At 38.7% G+C, this 21519-nt stretch overlaps 4 protein-coding genes across 5 annotated transcripts; 1 reads left to right on the top strand and 3 right to left on the bottom strand.

The window, feature by feature from the left end:
- Nucleotides 1-7276: 7276 nt before the first annotated feature.
- On the bottom strand, nucleotides 7277-11725 carry setmar (SET domain and mariner transposase fusion gene). The gene is made up of 2 exons (XM_066671999.1): nucleotides 11577-11725; nucleotides 7277-10924 (listed from the first exon to the last, which is right to left on the bottom strand). The coding sequence occupies exons 1-2, from the start codon at nucleotides 11670-11672 to the stop codon at nucleotides 10139-10141; spliced, it is 882 nt and encodes a 293-aa protein (XP_066528096.1). The 5' UTR covers nucleotides 11673-11725; the 3' UTR covers nucleotides 7277-10138.
- A 1072-nt stretch (nucleotides 11726-12797) lies between these two features.
- Nucleotides 12798-15810, bottom strand: brk1 (BRICK1 subunit of SCAR/WAVE actin nucleating complex). The gene is made up of 3 exons (XM_066671433.1): nucleotides 15633-15810; nucleotides 14297-14379; nucleotides 12798-13296 (listed from the first exon to the last, which is right to left on the bottom strand). Exons 1-3 carry the CDS (start codon nucleotides 15748-15750, stop codon nucleotides 13270-13272), a joined length of 228 nt encoding a protein of 75 aa, XP_066527530.1. The 5' UTR covers nucleotides 15751-15810; the 3' UTR covers nucleotides 12798-13269.
- On the top strand, nucleotides 15780-18562 carry LOC136696759 (uncharacterized protein C3orf62-like). 2 transcript variants are annotated; one of them, XM_066671432.1, is made up of 4 exons: nucleotides 15780-15850; nucleotides 17071-17325; nucleotides 17418-17500; nucleotides 17831-18562. In XM_066671432.1, exons 2-4 carry the CDS (start codon nucleotides 17084-17086, stop codon nucleotides 18091-18093), a joined length of 588 nt encoding a protein of 195 aa, XP_066527529.1. In that variant the 5' UTR covers nucleotides 15780-15850; nucleotides 17071-17083; the 3' UTR covers nucleotides 18094-18562. The 2 variants fall into 2 exon arrangements, with proteins under 2 accessions (XP_066527529.1, XP_066527528.1); XM_066671431.1 differs by lacking the exon at nucleotides 15780-15850 and adding an exon at nucleotides 16388-16510.
- A 463-nt stretch (nucleotides 18563-19025) lies between these two features.
- gpx1a (glutathione peroxidase 1a) lies at nucleotides 19026-20630 on the bottom strand. Its single transcript, XM_066670518.1, has 2 exons — nucleotides 20312-20630; nucleotides 19026-19699 (listed from the first exon to the last, which is right to left on the bottom strand). Exons 1-2 carry the CDS (start codon nucleotides 20534-20536, stop codon nucleotides 19349-19351), a joined length of 576 nt encoding a protein of 191 aa, XP_066526615.1. The 5' UTR covers nucleotides 20537-20630; the 3' UTR covers nucleotides 19026-19348.
- Between the last annotated feature and the right edge of the window lie 889 nt (nucleotides 20631-21519).

The following is a 21519-nucleotide window of genomic DNA, read 5'->3' on the forward strand; positions in this document are numbered from 1 at the left end:
AAGCATAAAATCTCTGTGTCCTTTTGGCAGGGGCTTGGTTGTCTGTCTCTTTTAAGGGCAAACTTAATCTGCTTTTAATAGATTGTCTAGTGATACTGAGGCCAGATTGATTTAACCCATGAGGAAGGAACAAGTCACAGACATTGTTTTTGATTTCAAGGGATGACACATAAGAAATCACATCATATTAGAAACACTGAAGATAAACAAGCAGCTGATTTAAATTTCTCTTGCCATTTATGGAAACCATTAAGAATTCCTCTGTCCTTCTGAGTATGGATTGTAAGAAAAAGAGCAAACCCACACAAGGCAGTGGAGCAGCAGATGAATGGAGCTATTGTGAAGCGACAGAGGAAGATGGAGAAAGAATATACACTAACTAAATGTCTATTGTTGGTGTCGTTGTGAAAGGAGAAAGTAAATGGGAAGGGAGGGTGTGTCTGATGTGTGTGATCAGTGTGCTTTTGTTTCTGTCGAGTACAAACTCAATCTTCAGTGTGTCTTGCGTAAATGTAGGTTTCCGCTTCACTCGACTGCTTCAGTGGCAGGAGGCCATAATTTATCAACACAAGGCTCAGTCAAAAGAGAAATACAGTTAGTGACTCTTCTCTGACACTCTAAAATGCCTCTGGATCAACAATTTTGCAATTAGCACTGATTATAATTTAGTATAATAATAGTCAGTAAAGTGTGTGTTTGAATTTTGTCCACCATAAAATTCTCAGATGGCTTTTATATTAAAAACTACATTTTATGATATAATATAAAGGATACTAAACCAATCCTAACCAATATTAAGGATATTAAACCAATCGTAATAGCTCCCCAGACAGTCTAACCCAGCTATAATCTGAACCATATACTATATATCATTTATACACAATGCCTTAGATGTGTTGGAACTGGACACTGGACAATTATTTACCATTTTTTCATGAACCTCTATGGGCTGTACAATTTTGTGATTCTATAGCTGGACACGTCTTGCATGTCCTGTTAAAAATGTATCTTTTACTCACACTAAAGCCCTAACAAGGCGAGCATGTTCTGCCCTACAGGACAAAGTTCTGTCTCTCTAAAAATAAAAGACAATTATACAGTGATAATGGCTTTGGTTGTCCCCTGGGGAACGTTCTTATTAGAACAGCATTAGAGTAGTGTTGCTCTAATTAGCCGCAACGGTCTGGACTTGGACTCCTCTTTGTGTTCACACCACAGCTATTGATCGTCTTTAATGTCATCTTCCATCGTAATGGGTCTGAACATTGGAACTGTGTACTTAAAAACCACAAATGTGCTGGAGTAATGGGTGAGAGGGCAAGTGAAGTCAAGTGATGCAACAGTTTGAGATTTCACAGCTCCACAATGATGTGTAGACCACACTGTATTAAATTTTCACGTTTAAAGTAGTTTCTATACCCGTCTGTCTGACACTTAGCATTGAGAAAGGTGAACCTGGACGTGCAGAACCTGCAAGGTATTTTTAGTGACTCATAAATGTAGTACGACTAATGCATTTCTGGTGCTGTTTCCTTCTTTGGTAAAGAGGCTCACTCAGGCTGGTCTTGTTCTAAAACTGCACTTGAAACACTTGCGTGGGAATCATACAGAAATCTCCCACTCACTGATGTTGTAACTATGGAAATGCATCACCGTGGTATTCTCCTGAGCTCTGAGGTGGGGGAAGCACAGACAAGACAGACAGAGATAGAGATAGAGGGAGAGGGACAGGGAGAGCGTGATGGAGAGATAGATAAACATGCGAGAAAGATTAAGCTGTGCTGAGCCAACACCGAGCACCTCAACAAGCCAAGCGCACACACAAATTCTCAAAATGCAATATATATATATTACACAAATACACATTTGTTTGCATACAGCAGTACAACAGTGAGTACATCACAATAGTTTGTGCTATTGTCCCAGAAAGCATTGCAATAAACAATATTTTGGTCGGACGGCATAGTGGTGCCACAGGGAGCGTCGCTGTCACACAGCTCCAGGGTCCTGGGGTTGTGGGTTTGGGCTATGCCTTATGTCATTGTTTGTGAGGAGTGTGGTGTGTTCTTTCAGTGTCTGTGTGGGTTTCAATCAGAGCAACCTCCTACAGCTGCTCTGGTTTTCTCCCAAGGTCCAAACACAAACATTTGTAGGTGGATTAGCTACTCAAAGTGTCCTCAAAGTGTGAATGTGTCAGTGTGTTTTTCCTTGTGATGGACTGGCACCTCATTCAGGGTGTGTTCCCACCTTGCACCCAGTGATTCTGGGTAGGCTCCAGACCAATCACAATCTTGAAATTGAAATGACTGAATTTGTTTTTTTAGGGCCACTGATATAATGATAAAAAAATAGCATGATAATACAAAAACAACCCTTTAAAAAGCAATGAAAGTTTAGCAAAATCTTGGTTATAAAGAATATTCAGACATTGGAATTAGAATATGAAAACATTTCAATATCCGCAATAAATAAAATAAAACCACTGTTTTAATAACAAATCCACATAATCGCTCTAGAACTCAGACAGAACATTAAGAACAGAAACGGAACGGAACATTAAGTAGCTAAAATACTGGTGCCATCCATCCTTATGTAAACAAACACACAAGTAAACAAAAGGAATATTAAGGTGAGCAATATGTAAGAGTAGCATTTCTGTTGATACCCTCATGTGCAAGTCACTTGGATCAACATCCCATAGTAATGGAACAGATTAAGCACTTTGTCTGTCTTCTTCTTCTTCTTCTTTGTCTTTTAGGCTGCTCCCGTCTGAGGACGCCACAGCAGACCAACCGCAATCTGCACACCGCACAGTTGCACAGTTTTAATGTCGGATACCCTTCCTGACATAACCCTATTAAGCACTGTGTCTGTAATATTTCAAAAATTTTAATAGGTCTACACTGAAATAAATTATTTATTTCTTGAAAATGCGAATGCATCATAAGCGCAGACAGTAAGCACTATTATTTCTGATCATGAGCCTGGTTGACTGTGTCCTGCTAGTTTCGTGCTTTGTGTGTGTGTGTGTAATATCGGGAGCTGGTCTGCAGGTGCTGGGCAGGCTTGATTAGCTCACTGTAACACACGGTTTAATTTAACCACCATTAATGGCAGCGTGTCGGACAGCTGTGATGGACGAATGGAAAACAAGTTGCTTGAGGAGAATTAGAATGACACAGAGGGCAGGGAAGGGAGTATAGGGGCGGTGGAGAAAAGTGGAGTTGGCTGGTTAAAGGACATTAAAAAACTTCAGTACAATGATATTTGACCTGTAACCCTTTCCGAGAGATTTTGAAGAAAAACAACACAAATTTCCGAACCCTGCACCCTGCCCATTAGTGGGGTTATAAACCAGCATGTGTAATCTTGGAACAATAAAATGAAACTGAAATAACCAGTAGTTAATATAATAGTGAAAATGAGTGATTTTGTGGAAAAAGGAATTACACACATTGATCGTCATATTTCATTAGATGTTTGGTGCTTGTTAAAAATGTAGACCTTTACTACTGTGTCAAAGTTGCTCTTCATTTATTTAATAATTAATTATCTACCAAATTAATTCAATTCATTTAAGCAACAAAACATTTTTGTCTGTTTGCCAACCATGCAAAAATAAGAAATCAAAGTCACAGGTCTTTAGGTCTCTGAAAGCTCTGACTGTGAATACAAGCTACCCATCCATTTACTTCTGTCATTCAGGAAAAGAAGAGCTGCAATTTGTCATTGGGAAACCTCTTGATTGTAGCTTTAAAGATGCTAATGATGGTTTAGTCGCTCAGTTTTTACCCGTCACCAGCACTAGAGCACTAATCTCTCTCAGAGGAAGCTAAGCCTGCTAAGCCCATCAATAAACACACAGGCCAACCCAGTCACCTCCAAACACTGACATAGCAACAATAAGAATAGACTCACTTTCAATCTTAAATCTGTTACCAGCTGATATACATTTATCTACAGTATATTATAAAAGATGGTAATCATAATGGTGTCTGGTAAAACATGTATTCATTCACTGAGCGAAGACATAGCACTCAGCATAATATAGCAGGATTGCTAGCATGTGGACGACGGGTTAATTGGATTACTGGAGCTTAATAAAGCACACAGAGCAAACCTGGCTTTCACTGCTTAGGTGAACATGGGGTAAACAAGGTAAAGTGTAAAACTTTTACTCTGTGCTAGATCTATACCCAGAAATTAATTACAATTAAGAGAAATGTTAGCATGTTGCCATGTACATAATGCTAACTGATGCTAACCATTTTGATGTTTTTGGTTACCCTCTCTGAGGTTTATAAGAAACAAAGGTAACACTTTACTTTTGGTCATTCTTTCATAAGATGACCTAAAACATACATAAACCTTTCATAACAACTTTAATTTAAAGGCTTATTCCAACAAATATCCGTTGTCATAACACTGAAAGTGACTGAAGCCTGATTTATGACCACATGCACATTAGAACAAGACTTTTTTTTTTTTTTACATGTTTTCATAGTCATTTGTGATGAAAGGCTTACTTAATGTGATGTAGCCTTACAATCCAAACAAAGTGGCCAGTTTAAGGCTGTACTAAATATTTAGAGTAATGATTTATAAACAGGCTTCCAGTTCTGAGCACAGCGGGCCCAGTACTCAAACAGTAACCACACCTGTTATATTTAACATCACATTCTTCATTGGTAAACAATTTGCCAATCCTTGTTCAGCGTTGACTGTGTTTAAACATTTGTATTCACAAAAAATAACTTTAAACCGTATTCAAAGGTATTGCATTAGTACATTTTAGCTTTGCTGAATGAAGATGAGAAAATATATCTTTACCATCAATAAAGAATGTACAGAATGTCAGAATGTTGTATTGTTGATATCTCTCATTTCCAAAATAGTAATTGTACAAGAAATGGAAAAAAACATCCCTAACTCTTAGTAGAATTTAATGGATCATGTATATACACATAATGACAACAGTCAACATATCACACACTGCAATGCTATCCCAGTAATATCAGGCAGATGTAGTGGATGCAGATGGAGACCGGGGGTGAAATTTGTTGCGTGTCTATGGAGACGTAACCCATTTCCGATGTGACAGTCTGCTCAAATCTATTTCTGTTGCGGTCAGTAACAGGGGCTGGCCAGTGCTACCCTCACACTCAATCTGAATCTTTCCAGACTGAAGGGTCTGAAGACTATTTTGATCAGACTTGCCTGAATGGTTTATGCGACCTTAGTTAACAACAACTGTCACCAGCTGTAGAAGAGCTCCCAAAATACTTGTAAAGGTCAATATACAGCACAGCCTTTTTCCAGAAATGTTTTTTACAGTCAACCTTATAATTCAAGCACAATGTACAATGTGGCTTTAATGGATATACATTTCATGATTGTCTAAAGAAAATAGAAATCTCAGTTTAGGTGAATTTTTTGTTTACTACATAACCTGAACACAGCAGCTGTGCTTCAGACTGTGTGAAAAGTTTAATGGACCAAAAGAAATACTCCATAATTACTTGGAATAAAATCTTTTTTACATTGACTTCCATTACATTTGTCCCTCTGTAAAGTTACCATTATTGAGATATTCTTCGGACAGCGACAAATTGAATATACACTTTAGAATTAAAAAAGCCAGGTGGCACGGTGGCATAGCAGGTAGTGGCGCAGTCACATAGCTCCAGGGACCTGTAGGTTGTGGGTTCAAGTCCTGGAGTTTGGTGTGTTCTCCCTGCGTCCACGTGGGTTTCCTCCAGGTGCTCCGGTTTCCTCCCACAGTCCAAAAACACGTTGGTAGGTGGATTGGCGACTCAAAAGTGTCCGTAAATGTGTGTCTGTGTTGCCCTGTGAAGGACTGGCGCCCCCTCCAGGGTGTATTCCCGCCTTGCGCCCAATGATTCCAGGTAGACTCTGGACCCACCATGACCCTGAACTGGATAAGAGGTTACAAATAATGAATGAATTGATTAAATAAGCCATACTCCCACCTTGGAGATATTGCAATGTATATACAACTGTAATTTCTGGAATAAAATATTGTTACTTATGTTTCTGGTCATTTATGTATTTTATACTTGGAATTTTATGTTTGTAATCTTATTCAAATATATTACATTGAAAATTCAGAATGTTTCCAAATCCTTTAAACGTTTTTGGTTGTTTAAATGTTATGGTGATATGACAAACATATTTTTAATGTACTTGATGTACATTATCTTTGCACAAGTTTGAACTTTATTCACTTTATTCATGTCACAGTATGAACATTCATGAACCATAGAAGAAGGGCAGGAGAAAGCAACACTACTTCTAACATTCACACCCATGTAAACTAGGGCATCTCTCTCTCTCTCTCTCTCTCTCGACACATTGCCCCATATATAAATATAAGGCAGTTTTAGATTTGACTGGACTGTACGGTGGCTTTCTAATTAAATAAACCACTGGCCTATTTTCACTGAAGAATCCAAGGCCAAAGGGAAAAAAAAAGTCTGACACCACCAACCATCTCCAATCTGCTTTTTTCTGGATTATTAAAGATGGGTTTTCTGTGAAGCAGAAGGTCTATTTGGCTCATTTCTAAGGGAAAATATCAGTATAAAGGCACCACCAAGAGAATTAGGAAGCAGGCCTTTTCATGGGCAGCTAGAGTTGACGTATTCAACATCCACGTCACATTTCTAATAACAGATGCCTTGACCTGATTGGGGTGAATGGATTCATTTAGAGCGCTACATTTTTTCTTATGTACAGAATAGGAGATGTTTTTTGCTGTGTACTTTAGTACAGTCACTGAGCTCTAAATCCTAAAGACTAACTGTACTCACTGCGGCTCGTGCAGCAAACAATTTGGTTTTGTTGTGTTTATCTGATGCATTTCTCTTAATTCTGAAAGATGAAAGTGTTCAAATTCCTTGCCAAGACAGGAGCAGTTTAGAGCACTTGCTCTTTGGCAGACGTGCAAACCATCTGGACCTCTTAAATATTCTTCTTTATTTTTGAAACTCATTGGTTTTATCTGGAAATACATGATACATTAAATCACCATGCTCAGTGACAATCGCAGAGGTATAAAGCCCCCCAGCTTTGGGCTTTGAACCTGTAGAACTGTGTTTTCAGGTGTGATCAAACTCCTTGCAGTATGTTTGGAAAGTGCTGGAGCTGTGTTGGTATTCTAGAATTAAAACATTTAAAATCTATACCTCATCTGACATATGCTTTTGTATCTGTCCTCACAGCAATGTTTCAACATCGAGTTTAAAGATTTTCAGAAGAGAAAAAGAAGCTGTTTTTACAATTAAAATAAATTTAATTTCAAAATTAATGTCGTTCACAGATGTTTAATCGTGCACTGCATCTCTGCATCGCCACGGACAAACCTGTGGAGTCACTGTCATGGCTTGTGTTAAACTGAGATCTCTGCTTTCACCCTCCAACACACACAGTGAAACGGAGCCCACACTTAGGCGTCCAATCGATCGCTCACTTTCTGTTGCCATAGAGACTTCAGAGACTTGCTTACTCACTTGCTTCTGTGAGTCATGAGACAGAAAAGGAGATTTTACAGAGTCTATCACACACCTGCCATTATTATCAGTCCTGATTACTGACCAGTGAACATGCCACTCCTTTACATACAGCACAAAGCAATTAGAGTGGAATTACAACCATCAGGCAACGTCACTACACTTTGAATCTTTGCTGGGGTTTTTACACAGTGAAGATTTTATGAAGAATGAACCAATAGAAATATCTCTCTTTTGTGAAGTTGATACAAGGTTTTTGACCTATGAAGACTTTCATTTAAACTCATTGGAACACCTTAATAAAACTGAAAACACTGAAGCTGTGCAGGGATTTTCTTCATAAAATACACTTTAGGAATGACAGTGGACTGCTCTGGAGCATCCACACCCAAGCCTAAGCTTGTGTGATCAATGCAAAGAGGCCAAAAGCTTAACCACTCAGTACTGGGCTGTGGAGCAGTGGAACTTTGTTCTCTGAAGTGATGGAGTTCCAGAAAATCACTTAGGGATGTATTGGAGTCGCGTTTGTGATTCAGAACATATCTAACATCATCTAAAAGGCAAATCCCAGTGGAGTTAATAAGGCATCATCAAATTCAGAGGAACTTAGCCACTGTTGTTTAGAGTCATGTTTCGTAACCATGCTCAATGCCAGTGGTCCGCTGGATTGGACAGAGCTGTAGAGGACTGGACTTGCCCAATGCTCAGTCAATGGAAGTAGTGGAACAGCATGTGATGCCAACAACCCCTACCTCTCTAACTGGAAATGCAATGCTAGTACAACACTGTGAATTCAGCTGACAGATGTCCAAATTGGCCTGCACTCTGAAATTGACGGAGGGAAAGGACGAGACAGAGAGAGACCAATTGCTCTCTCCCAGACTTCCAGCCTTGGATATCTGAGGCATCGCTAGGGATCCAGTCGACAGTCTCCGGATGACGGGGCCAGCACTGAGACCACTGCCCCACTTATGATTTGGAGCTGGGTTTGTAATAACAGGAGATTGTGGTTGTTAATGAACACTCTTCATAATGTTGCAGATAAGGGCAGGGCCATTGTTCTGGGAAAAGCCATTAAGACCCGCCACAAAGAAGGAAAAAAACATCCCCACTCATTACTAAATCTCTGTGTTGTAGTCAAAGTGCAGGCTTAATGCAAGCACTTGTTATTTAACTGTCATCTTACAGCAGGATAAAACGAGCTGATCCATCCACAGGCAGAGCACTGCAGTGAAGTGTTGTCTCCATTTCCTGAGCTCATTGAGAGTTTCATAATGAGCTGATGATTAGCAGAAAGAGTCAAATTGGTAGTGACTCCATCATTGAAGCTTTAGCGTGTTCCTCTACAGCGCAGACTGCAGCACTCTCGCAACAACACAGCAGCCGCCTGAATTACTATAGCACCCAACACTCTCAGGATACTTGACCAGGATATACTCAGTCCACTTTATTATAACCCCCTCCTTTGTATAACCACATATATAGACACTTTATTAGAAACACCTATGTTCAGGTCTATGGGTCTCTTAATGAGGAAAAACCTCTGCCTTGAACATTCACTTGCCTCTTTATTAGAACCCCCACTCTGCCCCATTCATCAGTCTTCTTACGTGCTTTGAACTATTACATTGTGACACATTTGCTGTGTCTAAAATGGCTCCCTATTCACCCCTATTCTCCCCATACAGTGCACTATTATAATGAACAGAGTCCAGGAGGGTAGTGAATGATTTCAGATGCAATGGATTATGGGTATCTGCTATTCAGTAGTGTACATTGGTTATACAATACTTCTTGCAGTGCATTGTGGGATTGTTTGTGTGCACTGAATATTATCCACTTTTTGTAGTGGTTTTCAGACACCACTACAAAATGGCGGAACCCCAAAATAGTGCACTATACCGTGAATAGGGCACAGTTTCAGACACGGAATCTATTGATGGAGTGTCATCATCCTCCTCTCTGCTTCTCCAGTAACCAGAGGGTCTCCCTACTCCACCTGTGACAGGTTGCAGAATGCTTCCTGTCGTTTAACGCAGCAGGTGCTGGACTATAACGTTTACTCCACTGGACCGTTCCCCTGCTCTTCTTCAGCGTCTCGTGGTCCGGACTCGTTTCTGGAGCTCTGCTCTCCGTCTCTGGTCTCTGGGCTAATTAACCCAGATGTGGGTATTAATATCACTATGTAGATGAAGACAGGTCCAGGCTGGAAATGGGGCAGAGACGTGCAGGAGAGAGGGGCCGGATTTAAGAATGGAGACTTTTGCTGAAGTGGGTCACTTCAAGCCCCCTCCTTCAGCGGCTGGGGAGTGAGATGTGTTACTATATCCAAACACCCAAAGGCACCCTTTAATTGCTTACCGCCCCAGGGAGTTGGAGCCAATGAAATCTTCCGGTGCCCTTAAAGGGGAAGGAGACTCTAAATTTGCTCAGAGAGTGAGTAGAGGACCTCATTGTACTGTTTACACAATAGTGAGTAACACTGCTGTCCTACACATAGTATACATAGTATACATAGTACAGCTGTGATTTTCTGAATTTCTGATGTATTTGCAATAAATAAACATAGTTATTTACATCTGAATTGGACAAAATAACTCAGAGGTCTCCTAGTGCAGGACTGATGTGTCTAAAGGCAGAAACCCAGTGCAGTTGGGTGCTCTACAGTGGCATACTTTCCTCTGGAGAAGCTCAGCTCCAGTTCCAGTTCCAGTCTGTGTTTGTTTGCTGAAGTCAAGTCCTCCAGCGTAACTGAAAGTGAGCTCCTCTCCAGCCTCGACGTCTCTGCAGGTGAACAGAGCCAGTCTGGGCACGACAGAGTGCACTCTGACAGGCACCATCACCAGGTTCGGTTGGCACGAGTGGTTCAGGAAGCGCCCCACGTTGCCTATGGCGACCGGGTCCACAAAAGTGCGGCTGAGCTGCTGTCCAGCGCCATGCTCCTGGACACTGATGATGTAGTTCATGTCCTGAGAGGACTGGGACAGCTGTCTTCTCCGGGCCTCCTGGAAGCTAAGGACTTCCCCTGCGTACTCACACACAAAGCAGCCTCGAGGAACAGCTTCCAGAGCCAGAACCCCCCAACCTCTGTCCAGAGTCTGAAACACACCCAGCTGGACCTTCAACCCCTTCTGGACCACACGAGAGCTACAGGACTCTCTACACTCACACAAGACATTACACTCGAAAACTGGTCGGCTGAAGCTCTGTCCGGGCTCCTTTTCTTCTCGTACTTCTTGCTGTGTTAAAAGTCCCTCGCTGGTGTAGGACTGACCAAAACACAGGCACGGGCAGCTGTCTGGAGCACAGGTCAGAGAGCAGCAGGAGCAGCCCGGAAGAGTCACTTCACTTGGGTCAATGTCACATTCAGGACCCTGGATGTTCTCTAGAGTGTACTGCAGGGGAAATAAAAAGAAAAGGAGATTAATATCTGCCTTATTCAGCTGCTATGGGTTATTCTGTCCCTACCACAGAACGTACTAACAACACTATGTACAAAATTTGGACACCTGTTCATGCCAACACTCCTGAAATCAAGCGTATTAGTAATTACTCCTTATCTACTGTTCTGCAAAGGCTCTAAACAGTCACTAAATGTTAGTGTTGACAGTTGCCACAAAACCATTGGAGGTCAGGTACTGATGTTGGATATGTTCCATCACTCCAGAGAACACAGTTCCATTGTTCAACAGCCCCTCTGAGCAGCGCCTGTTAGTGGGCGTTTTTATTTATCTTTGTGCAGGGTGTAGTTCTATATGGAAATGCAGTATCTTTTGAAAGACGTCTGTTTTAGAATGTGTACTGAGAGTGAGCCTGTGGAAACGTGCTGTCATCTAGTGGCCGAAATACAGAACTGCACCTCTGCACATAAAATAGTAAACAGGATTAAATACAAAACGAAGATAAACAACAGCTTAGTTTTAGCATAAACGAACACCAAATACTTCTAATACTTTAATATTAGCAATACGCACTTGATTACTTAAATATATAGCACTCCAGGTTTCCGAAAGGACTGTATAAGCGTAAAATTACAAAAATGATCACCTGAAATCTGGGTAAAGCGCCCCCACATTGGTTATCTATTAAAACAGGAACATTCTCCAAACCGCTGCTTAAATCCCGACAGAATGAGCGCTTCATGTTTTCATCTGCCGATTAGGGAGAACTTTTACTGCAGACTTTTATTGTCTACAAGATTTAACGGATGCTAACGCAACACACGCCAGCAGCAACAAGCAACACACAACACGAAGAACGATTTCAAAATAAAAGCCAATATTGATGCATAAAAAAATCATCCAGAAAATTACCTTGATTTTTAGGGGGAAAAACCTGGGTGGATTATATTGAACATTGATGTAAATCAACAGATTTGGGACTTTTAATAATTTAAATAACGTATGAGAAAATATCTGTAACTGAAAACATATCAAAGACCATACAGAATTGTTACTTCACATTAATACATACCAAATAAATCTATTTTTTAAATATCCATTTACCTATGGATTAGGAGGAAAAATATAATATGGAACCTATTTGAAAATAATGTGTCTGCTTTGATGTTTTTAAAAAATACTTTGTTTACATTTTTTTCTTACCAGATTTTTCATTTAAACAACTTTGTACTTGGAAAGTGTTTAAATATATAATTTAGTTTTGAGGGTGAAACAGGGAAGCTGCTTTAAAACGCTACAGGAGAGGAAATAATCAGAAAATTAATAGTGCATTATGGTTCATATGAACAAAAGGCAGAACATTGGTTAATTGTTGTTTTATTGTCCTTTTTTAACCACAAAACATCAATGTATGAGCATTAAATAAACACAAAACAGCACTGCTGCAGAGATGCACCTGTCACTTTAACATGGTCAAATTGGCACTTCAGAAACTCCTGACTGTCAAAACACACCATAGCTCGCTGTGTGAAGAAGCTGAGATGCTGTGTTGCATGAGAAACTGTCACAGGGAAACAATGTTTCTGCAAACGCAGCGCTTTGCATTTTCTGACAATTGCAAAAAATACATAAAGAAACCTGTTAAACACTTAGGGGTCAAAGATCAAAAGATAATTTTTACAAGTATATTTGTTTAAAAAATATATAACCATTCTCCATGTTGTTTCATGATTTCATGTCTATAATGGCAGGTTTTATTTACTAATTACTTTATTCAATGCTAGACAAAGCAACTGAATTTTAGTGTCTAAGTTTGCATGTTTATAACCGCTGGTCAAGCTTAACAGCATTAAAGGTAAAAGGAACAACAATCTCAAATGTGCAAGCACCACAAAGACAGTAACAAGTAACTGACCCCAATTTGAGGATCAAGGAAAAAAAAAAATAAAAATAAAAAAACAACCAACAAACATTATTCATACTGAGGCAGAAATTGTGGAACATATTTAAAATGCTCATAGACGTAATCACAATGGTCCCACACGTTAAAGCCCCAATCAGGAATTGCCGCAGGTGATAAAATCAGAGACTTTTTGTTTTTATTTTTTGTAAAGAACACCCCCTTTAAATAAACATCATGTAGGTTTCCCATGTTCTCTTTTTTTTTTTACAGACTCAAAGTCAGTCCTGTGATGCTGTTTCAGCAGTTCCTAATTTGGGCTTTAAGAGGCTGGTCTAAAACAGTCAGTCGATTGACGCTTGGTTAAGTTGTTGAGCTTGAATGAAATAGGAGGAGAAAATGGATTGTGGCCATTTTTTATCCCTCAGTGGCAAAACGATTAGGTCAACGTTTCCCCTTTTGTCACCTGGAAAAGGAAAAGAGTAACAGAGTTACTTTCATGTTCATTGTATTACAAAACATTTATTACTGCATTATAAAGCTCAACACTTAGGTCAACATAGGCTCAATATTTACCACCCATCAGTTCAATTTAGCAACCAACATGCATCAGTTTCACTCTGAGCTGTAACAATGGTGTTGGTGTCAAAATTTCCTGCTTGTAAAAATAGTTGCACCACAGAACTCAACTGGTGCAATATGCAGACATTTTAAAAAGGACCACATTACTTCTCAAAGGCTATATAACAACTGGGTAGTTAAGAAAGTCATCTACTGATTGTTTTTACAATTAACCCAATAGTGAGAGAGCAAACAATGAAAATGGGTTGTCAAATACAGCAATTATCGACAGTCAAATCATTTTGTGCAGTTAATTATTACAGCTACTTAACTACAGACTATTATTATGGAAAGTCATAGCCAACTTAATTTAGCTTGAAATCAGTAATATTTCTATGTTTCAAATATTAATTCAGATAGACAGAAAACCAGAATTAAAAAGTCTAATCAAATGCTTCCTTTCCAAATTCGATGGATAATCGAGACTTTCTTAATATTTGTGTTCTAAATATCTGTGTTCTTATACCTCTGAGATCTATTACAAGTTCACTTTCAATGATAGCATAATTGAAACCTTGCTTGTTGAGTAGGTTTGCCATTGATTGAGATTTCTGGCCTACCATAATTAAAAGAAAATTTCATTCTCTATTTGCCCATAATAACATATTTACCTTTATATTATAGCATTTGGCTGATGCATTTATTTAGAGCAGATTACAGACTTAGGCAAAAAAAATAGTTAAGAATATAAATACACTTGTATAATGAACTGATAATTAAGCTACAATGCCATTTGGAGGGCACTAGTGTAAACAGTTATGCTACACCAACCACATATTCCAAATGAAACTGTGCAAAACTCTCATCGAGTGCTTTTCTTTTTCAGTTTTCAAATATTCACTTACTCTGGCTTCAATATACTCAATCCTCCTCTCTAGAGCCGTCAGTTTTTCATTTAGAGTGGCTAAGCGGGACCTGCAGGACATGTCTGGAGAGGAAAGGATACAGAGGGATGCTTATTATTCAAATAACATTCCTAAATTTTACTCTTCTCTCGTAATTTCTCATCATCTTTTGTTGCACCAAACACACTACAAAAAACTTTTATCACTGCATGTAAGAATGAATCTGCTTAAATCCCCTAGCCCTGTGAAGACAAGTTTAACACACAGCTCAAAAAGTATTTAAGGACATTCATTTAATATTGTTTACTTTCAATGGAATTTCAACACATCAGCTTAAAATATTTTAAAGTGTGATGAAAATGTAATCACAGCTGAGGTAGGTCATTTATTTTATAAGCATATTAATAAAAAGGCAATCTGTATATGGTGACTTCCAACCATTTCATCCAGACCACATGAAACAAAAATACTGTGCTTATCTCTCCACTAATCTTTCTTTCTTTCTTTCTCTCTCTCTCGGGCTCCTCCAGCTGTAGTCAGGCAGCGGGTGCCCATAGGTTTTGGAGGAGTAGCTGTGCAAAGACAGTTGAAATAGCTAGAGGAATATTTCTGGTTAAATATTTTCAAACAGTAGCTTACACAGTGTTTTCTACAAATGTACCTACTCCAATTTTAAATTTAACACTAACCACAGAATTTCTGAAAACCAAAGGTATCAGATAAATGACTCATTGACAAATCGCTGTAAATAAATACAACCGCGATTAAATGGAGATCCATTTCATATAAATAAAATATACAAATCCGGTTATTAATTTGAAAATGAGCGAGTTGTTCCACCCATGGAAAAACAGGAAGACCTCTATAGTCAGATTTGGCCTGAGAAATATTCAGCTTTAGGAGGAAAAGCAGATATATAATTTCACACTTAAACAATGCTTAATTCACTCTGCCCACATCTTTTATACCAAAACTACTGTAAATATTCAGAGGATGTTCTTCATTCGAATTCCGTTCCACCTTAAATGGCGCAGCATTTAACCTCACGACGTTTAAGGTGGAACGGAACATTGAAAAAGGAATCTGAGGAAAATAAAAAAAGCCTACCTCAATCTATGTATATTCCCTGAAACATCCAACAAATATGTTGTGTATTGCTTGGCATGGTAGAATGCAAACACTTGTATTAAAATTTATTTTAACTTAACGCAGACTAAAAACCTTCAACTAAAGCTAACAGCCACTCCTCATTCCACAGAAGGGTAAACACGACAGACACACCGTCAAAAGGGGGCTTTTTAACGACACACAAATGCCGTTTTATCCCCAAACCCACCAAAGGAGTTGAGAAAGTCGGCTATTTTCTTGATGCTGCTGGTAATGACTTCGATATACTCTCGGTTCGCCCAATCTTGGTGAATTTCCCTCTGCACTGGATCCTCCTGCCCGGCCATTTTCACCCAGATTCAGTTGCGTCTGTTCCAATTGATGAACAACGCCGCCTGCGGCCACCAGAGGAACAGCAAGAGGAAATTGTCATTTGGAGAAAGTAAGGTACATATAACAAGGAAAAAATATATACTTTTTTTTGTATTTTAAAATCTGACAACGTGTATTTCGCTCACTAATCCATATATGAGCAACATGTTTTGCGTAAATACGTTGTTGTTACTCTTATGCCTTTAACACTTGTATTGACACTTCTCATACCCTTATTAGCAGGTCTTAGTGTTCATGTAAATGGCGTGTATACCATTGTAACTACATTTTTAAAAGTAACCCCTTGAACACCTACCCACTCCCCAACACTCCTCGCCTTAATATCTGGACTCACCTACGTGTGTTCTTGTGCATTATGTATGTTGTTGTGGTGCTGGAAGTTTCTTAGGGATAAAAATGTATCTTATTTTAAATAGTCACTATTAAATTCGTAGTTTCGTCACAAAAACCTTATACACACTGTTGCAGTTGAATTATTATGATTTATTTTCAGAAAAGGTAATATATTCTTGTTTTAATTGAATCAAAAACTTTGGAGTCAACTCCCTATTCTGTCCTGCCTGAAATCGGAGAATCGATTCTTTTTCGGGCGAACTCCCGCGTTTTAAAACGTACCTTCTAGTGTAACGGCCTTAACGGTATTTTTTATTTTCAACCTGTCGGCTGTCGTTTATATTGTTTTAAAGGGAAAAGTCATTTGTTATTCGAGTTATAGTAAGTATTTTTTTATTAATTGTGTTAAAACCAAAGTTTTTGTATATGTTTGTAATTATGTTTAGCCAATCTCTTTTTAATGATAACAGATTAATGTAGCATTGTAGTAGTGAACTCATCATAAAACTACATAAATATAAAATGATCTAAATAAGTTTAACTAAAATACAGTTCACTCTTGGAAACAACTAACAATAAATAATATGGGAATGTTGTTAAAAATACATATCTACTGTACACTATAAAACATTTCTAACTCATAAGACAAACATTTTTGCTGTCTTAAAATGTTATAATTTATTGAACATCAAATAATAAGTTACAAAGAATAATCATAAAGTTCACATTCTGGTAATTCTGGTTATCAATTTAAACCCAAAAACTCATCTCTGTTAATCAGGATTACATATATAGAATTTATAATCAAGACACAATGGAAAAAGTAGTTTAATACTTGAAAAGTGGCTCAGATGTAGCTCTTAACTTTTGCTTCCCTCTATAGTTATTATATTATTTTGTAATGGCCAAACCTTTGAATATGACTGTATTGTTGTCCACAGTTTGACAGAATCAATGTCAGTCAAACTGAGGGAGTGTAGACAAGGCCTTGCTGCAGCCCTGGACCAAGCCACAAAAGAAGATCCAGAGTCTGGACACTGTTCGTCTATTTCTCCCATCATCTCAACACCTGTTCTTTACATCTCTACTGCCTTCTCTAATGACCACCCTGAGACCCTTCATAGCTGTGGCCTATGCCTGATTACTCATAATGAGATGTTTGGACACTCTGAAAGACCTGATTACAGGTGTATAGGGTGGGTATGCTTAACTTAGATTATAGTATATGTTTAATTATTATAATATGTCATAATACCACTCATTATTATTCCTCCCCCTCATGACTTAGACAGGGATGCAGACATAGACCTGACCACTTTTCACAATTCAAGCCTGAAGCTGAAATCCCACAGGATCTGCCTGGACTTCTTGGTCAGTGAAATCTTCATAATATTCCAAAACATATGTGTAGATCACACATTCACATATTCAATAAAACACTCGTACTTAAGGACACTTTTGAGTCACCAATCCACCTACAAATGTGTTTTTTTGGAAACCAGACCACCCAGAGGAAACCCATGACACTGGGAGAACATACCAACTTCCTCACAGTCACCCGGGGTGGGGCTCACATATAATACTTTTTTTTTTTTTTTAACTAAAGCACTGAAACACAAACATCTTTCTAAGATTGTAAACATTGATATAGTATACAAGTGGCTGTGATTATGTAACTCTTCCTGTTCTTTTCCTGTACAGGGGCCTCAAGCAGGCAGACACTGGAAGAGCTGGTGGCGAAACTGGAGTTTGAGAATGAGTTGAACCGAGTGTGCAGCCGACTCAAACTGAACATGAACACACACTCTCCACCAGCATTGGCCAGGGGACACAGCACAGGGAGTGTGGATAGCGGATTGGACGAGGGTCAGTGTGAAAGAAGCACAAGTGCAGAGGGAGATGACCATGCAAACCTGCTGGACTCAGTTTTAGAGATGGAGCAAGACTATGAATTGTACTACTAGTTGGAGATAGTCCTTTTGGGCTCGGTTTAAAAGATGGAGAAGGCCTATGAGTTCTGCTACTAGTTATGCAAGGCTCAGAAAAGTCCCTACAATGAAAAAAATGACTCTTAGAGATATAATCTGAGTAAATCTTATTTAGCCATAAACGATAGCCTGGAAATACGTTAAATTACATGCCTGAAAAACTAATGGAATATGTTCCAATATATGTGTTTAGACAACATGTATTTACACAGTTTTAACATGAGGCCTTGGTTAAATCTGCCAACACCAAACGTGACTCCACCTGTGCTCCTGTATTTTATCTATTTGAGGAGGAGGTGATTTTAGATACTTTTTAAACATTTGCAATATTTAATTTCAATAAGCTGTAAATATTTGCAGTAGTTCATTTCTAAGCTGTACACAAACAAATTAAACTTTGTATTTAATATAAATATTTATTATATGTAATAAATGTATAAAAACTTTAAGCAATATTCTGCAGTGTCGTAGAAGGCGTATGTTCTGTAAACCTTTGTGCTTCATTTATTGCCTTGACTTACCCTTTGTCCTGAGCACTTAAGTAGTTAATATCTGACCTTTATTTTTGCCACCTAGTTATCAGAAATGTTCTCTTTACAGATGGTTAATATTTGTTCGGCAGTATGATTAAGTCCCTTAATGTGTGATATATATATATAATTGGTAATAGGATTTTCTTAGCTTTCTAACATTAAACATAACCCAAATATTTACTATCTTAAAAACTAAACAAATATACATTTTAAAGAGGATTATTTGATAGTTTATTTATACTAAAATATATGTGAACATGTAGTAATGTAACCTATTGGAATTGGAAGAGGTGAAGAGCTGGTTTATACGTCAGTGTTTTGTCAATCGTGAGCCTTCAGTTGAGTTGGCAGAGACAAAAAGGGGAACAGATTCTGAGTTATAGAAACTTTATTTGGACGGTTATTTGGAGCTGAGCTCTGCTGAACATAGCTAAATTACCACTGTTAATTATAGACATTTACATTTACATCAGACACCCCCCTCACTTTAGATTTCAGGAGGTGCTTTCATGGAGTAAACAGCCTAAAAAACAGTTGCACGTTATCCAGGTCAGCACAGTCAACTGAATCATTTAAACTGCCATCTTCCACAGAGGCTGTGGCAGAGTGATAGGACGGGGGTAGATGTTTACAGCCTATATCTGCTGCCCACACAACCCTCAGCAGCCTCGGAGATGGTGTCGCGTGCCAGGATCTATCTATTTGGCCTTCTTCAGGAGCTCCTTGATGTCAGCCTCGATGTCACTGGTCAAGAAGTTCCTGCTGTAGCGTTTGAACGGCTCTCCATCAGAACCCACAAGAAACTTCTCGAAGTTCCACGACACGTCGGTCCTGCAGACCGGGCTCCAGATGATGAACTTGGGGTCGGTCATCAAGGCCATGGAGTTGTCACTAGGGAATGGAAGCTTTTCTTTCAAGAACACAAACAAGGGATGTGCGTCCTTGCCGTTGACCTCGACCTTCTCCAAGAGCGGGAAGCTAGGCTCAAAGCCATTCCCTGGGCGAACGTACTTCAGGCAGTTGAGGATTTCTTCATTCTTACCATTCTCCTGGTTTTCAGATGAGATAAAATAGGAAAAGCTGAATCTTATTAATGTCGGGATATATAATAATATCAGTGTATATTCATTAGAATAACAAAAAGATAAAATACAATGAAGCAGAAAAAAAGATCATTACATTTAATGATTAAATGAAAATTAGGAAAAAATATGCTAAACCTACATATACAACAGTTAAAAACTACAGGTTAATTTAGCAAAGGTAGCTCTCTAGGCTTTTATTCCAAAAGTCAGCGACATAAATAACCACTGTAGATATACTCCAGAGCCCTCATTATCACGTTGTGCACAATCATTCTGATGACAGTAACAAACAGGACCTTCATACTCAACTGCACAAGAGCACCGAACATTTCCTGTATCTCTAACATTAGAGGCTCTGTCAAATGTATCTTTTGTATTGCACAAAATAATAACATATTAGGCTGTAAGAGTGCTTAAAAAGGACAGAATATACTGCTGCACCATTTAATGTGGAAGTGAATCTCGAAATACTCATTGAAGCCAACTTAAGAACAATCTCTTCCTTTGGCTTGCATCTGACCGAAATCCAGACCCCAGTCTCATGAGGAAATGAAGCTCCGGGTAAGGTGGACTCACCTGGTGTCCGAACTGGTTGCAGGGCACCCCCAGCACCACGAGCCCTTTCTCTGCGTATCGCGCGTGGAGCTCGTTCATCTGAGTGTAGTCCCTGACCGTCGTTCCTCAGAGAGAGGCCACATTCTCAATCAGAACCACTTTACCCCGCAGAGTGGAGAAGTTCAGCAGGTCTCCGGACAGCAACTTTGCCGAAAGATCGTAAAACTTCTTTATATTCCCCGCCATGTTCACTCAACCAGAAACACGACAGAAATCACAAAGCAGAACAAACACTCCTCTGGGCTGACCCGCACTTTAACTTCCACTTCAAGCTCGGGTTAATTCACAGGGCGGAGCTAGGCCCACCCACTGACCATATAAGGAGAACTATGTAAACAAAGCAGTTTCCGACCCAGTATGTTATATTTTCCCCTGGATCTCTATGGACACTCTAAATTATGCTGTTGTTCAGCAATAAAAAAGAATAAAACATATATAAAGCATACTGTATACACAATACTACATAGTATAAGTACATATTATATCATGTTAATTTAATAAGTACATATAAAACAATAATAACCCCACCAACTGCCACTATTATATTTATATTTATACTACTAATACTAATAATAAGAAGAAAATGTCACCATTCTAACTTCCTCTAAGTGTGTGAAAGAACCCAGCTCTTTAATCATCCCAAAGGAAACTTTTAAATACTTTAAAAAATATATTCTTATTGGATACATAAAGTACAGTAAACACTTATGAAATGCATTTATTTTGTTTTGCCTTATACATGTTAAAGTACTTCATGCATTTGTAAGGTATTGTTAGTAATTAATTAATTAATTAATTACTTGTGTGTGGTGTTGGCCATAAACGAAAAGCAATAAACCAGTAACAGGCAGGTTTTGCGCATGCGTTGTGCAGCTACTGCCTGCTTCAGTTTAAAGCGGACTGATCCAAAAACTGTTGAAATTCTGGGCTTTTTTTTACAAACATAAACAGCTAAATATCATCATCATATATGTATATAAATATATATATATTAGTCTTGATATATACTTAAAGTAAACAAAACCCACACCTGTATTTTGGGTTTTTAAAACCGATCTGGGCTGTGGCTGTGTGTGTATGTTGGTACAGTCCAGGAAGCGGCAAGTGTCAGAACTGATTCGGCTCTTTTCATCGAATCAGGTCGAATAAATCGAGAGTTGACTCACAAT

The sequence above is a fragment of the Hoplias malabaricus genome, chromosome 5, assembly GCF_029633855.1.
Source record: "Hoplias malabaricus isolate fHopMal1 chromosome 5, fHopMal1.hap1, whole genome shotgun sequence".
Classification (NCBI taxonomy): Eukaryota; Metazoa; Chordata; class Actinopteri; order Characiformes; family Erythrinidae; genus Hoplias; species Hoplias malabaricus.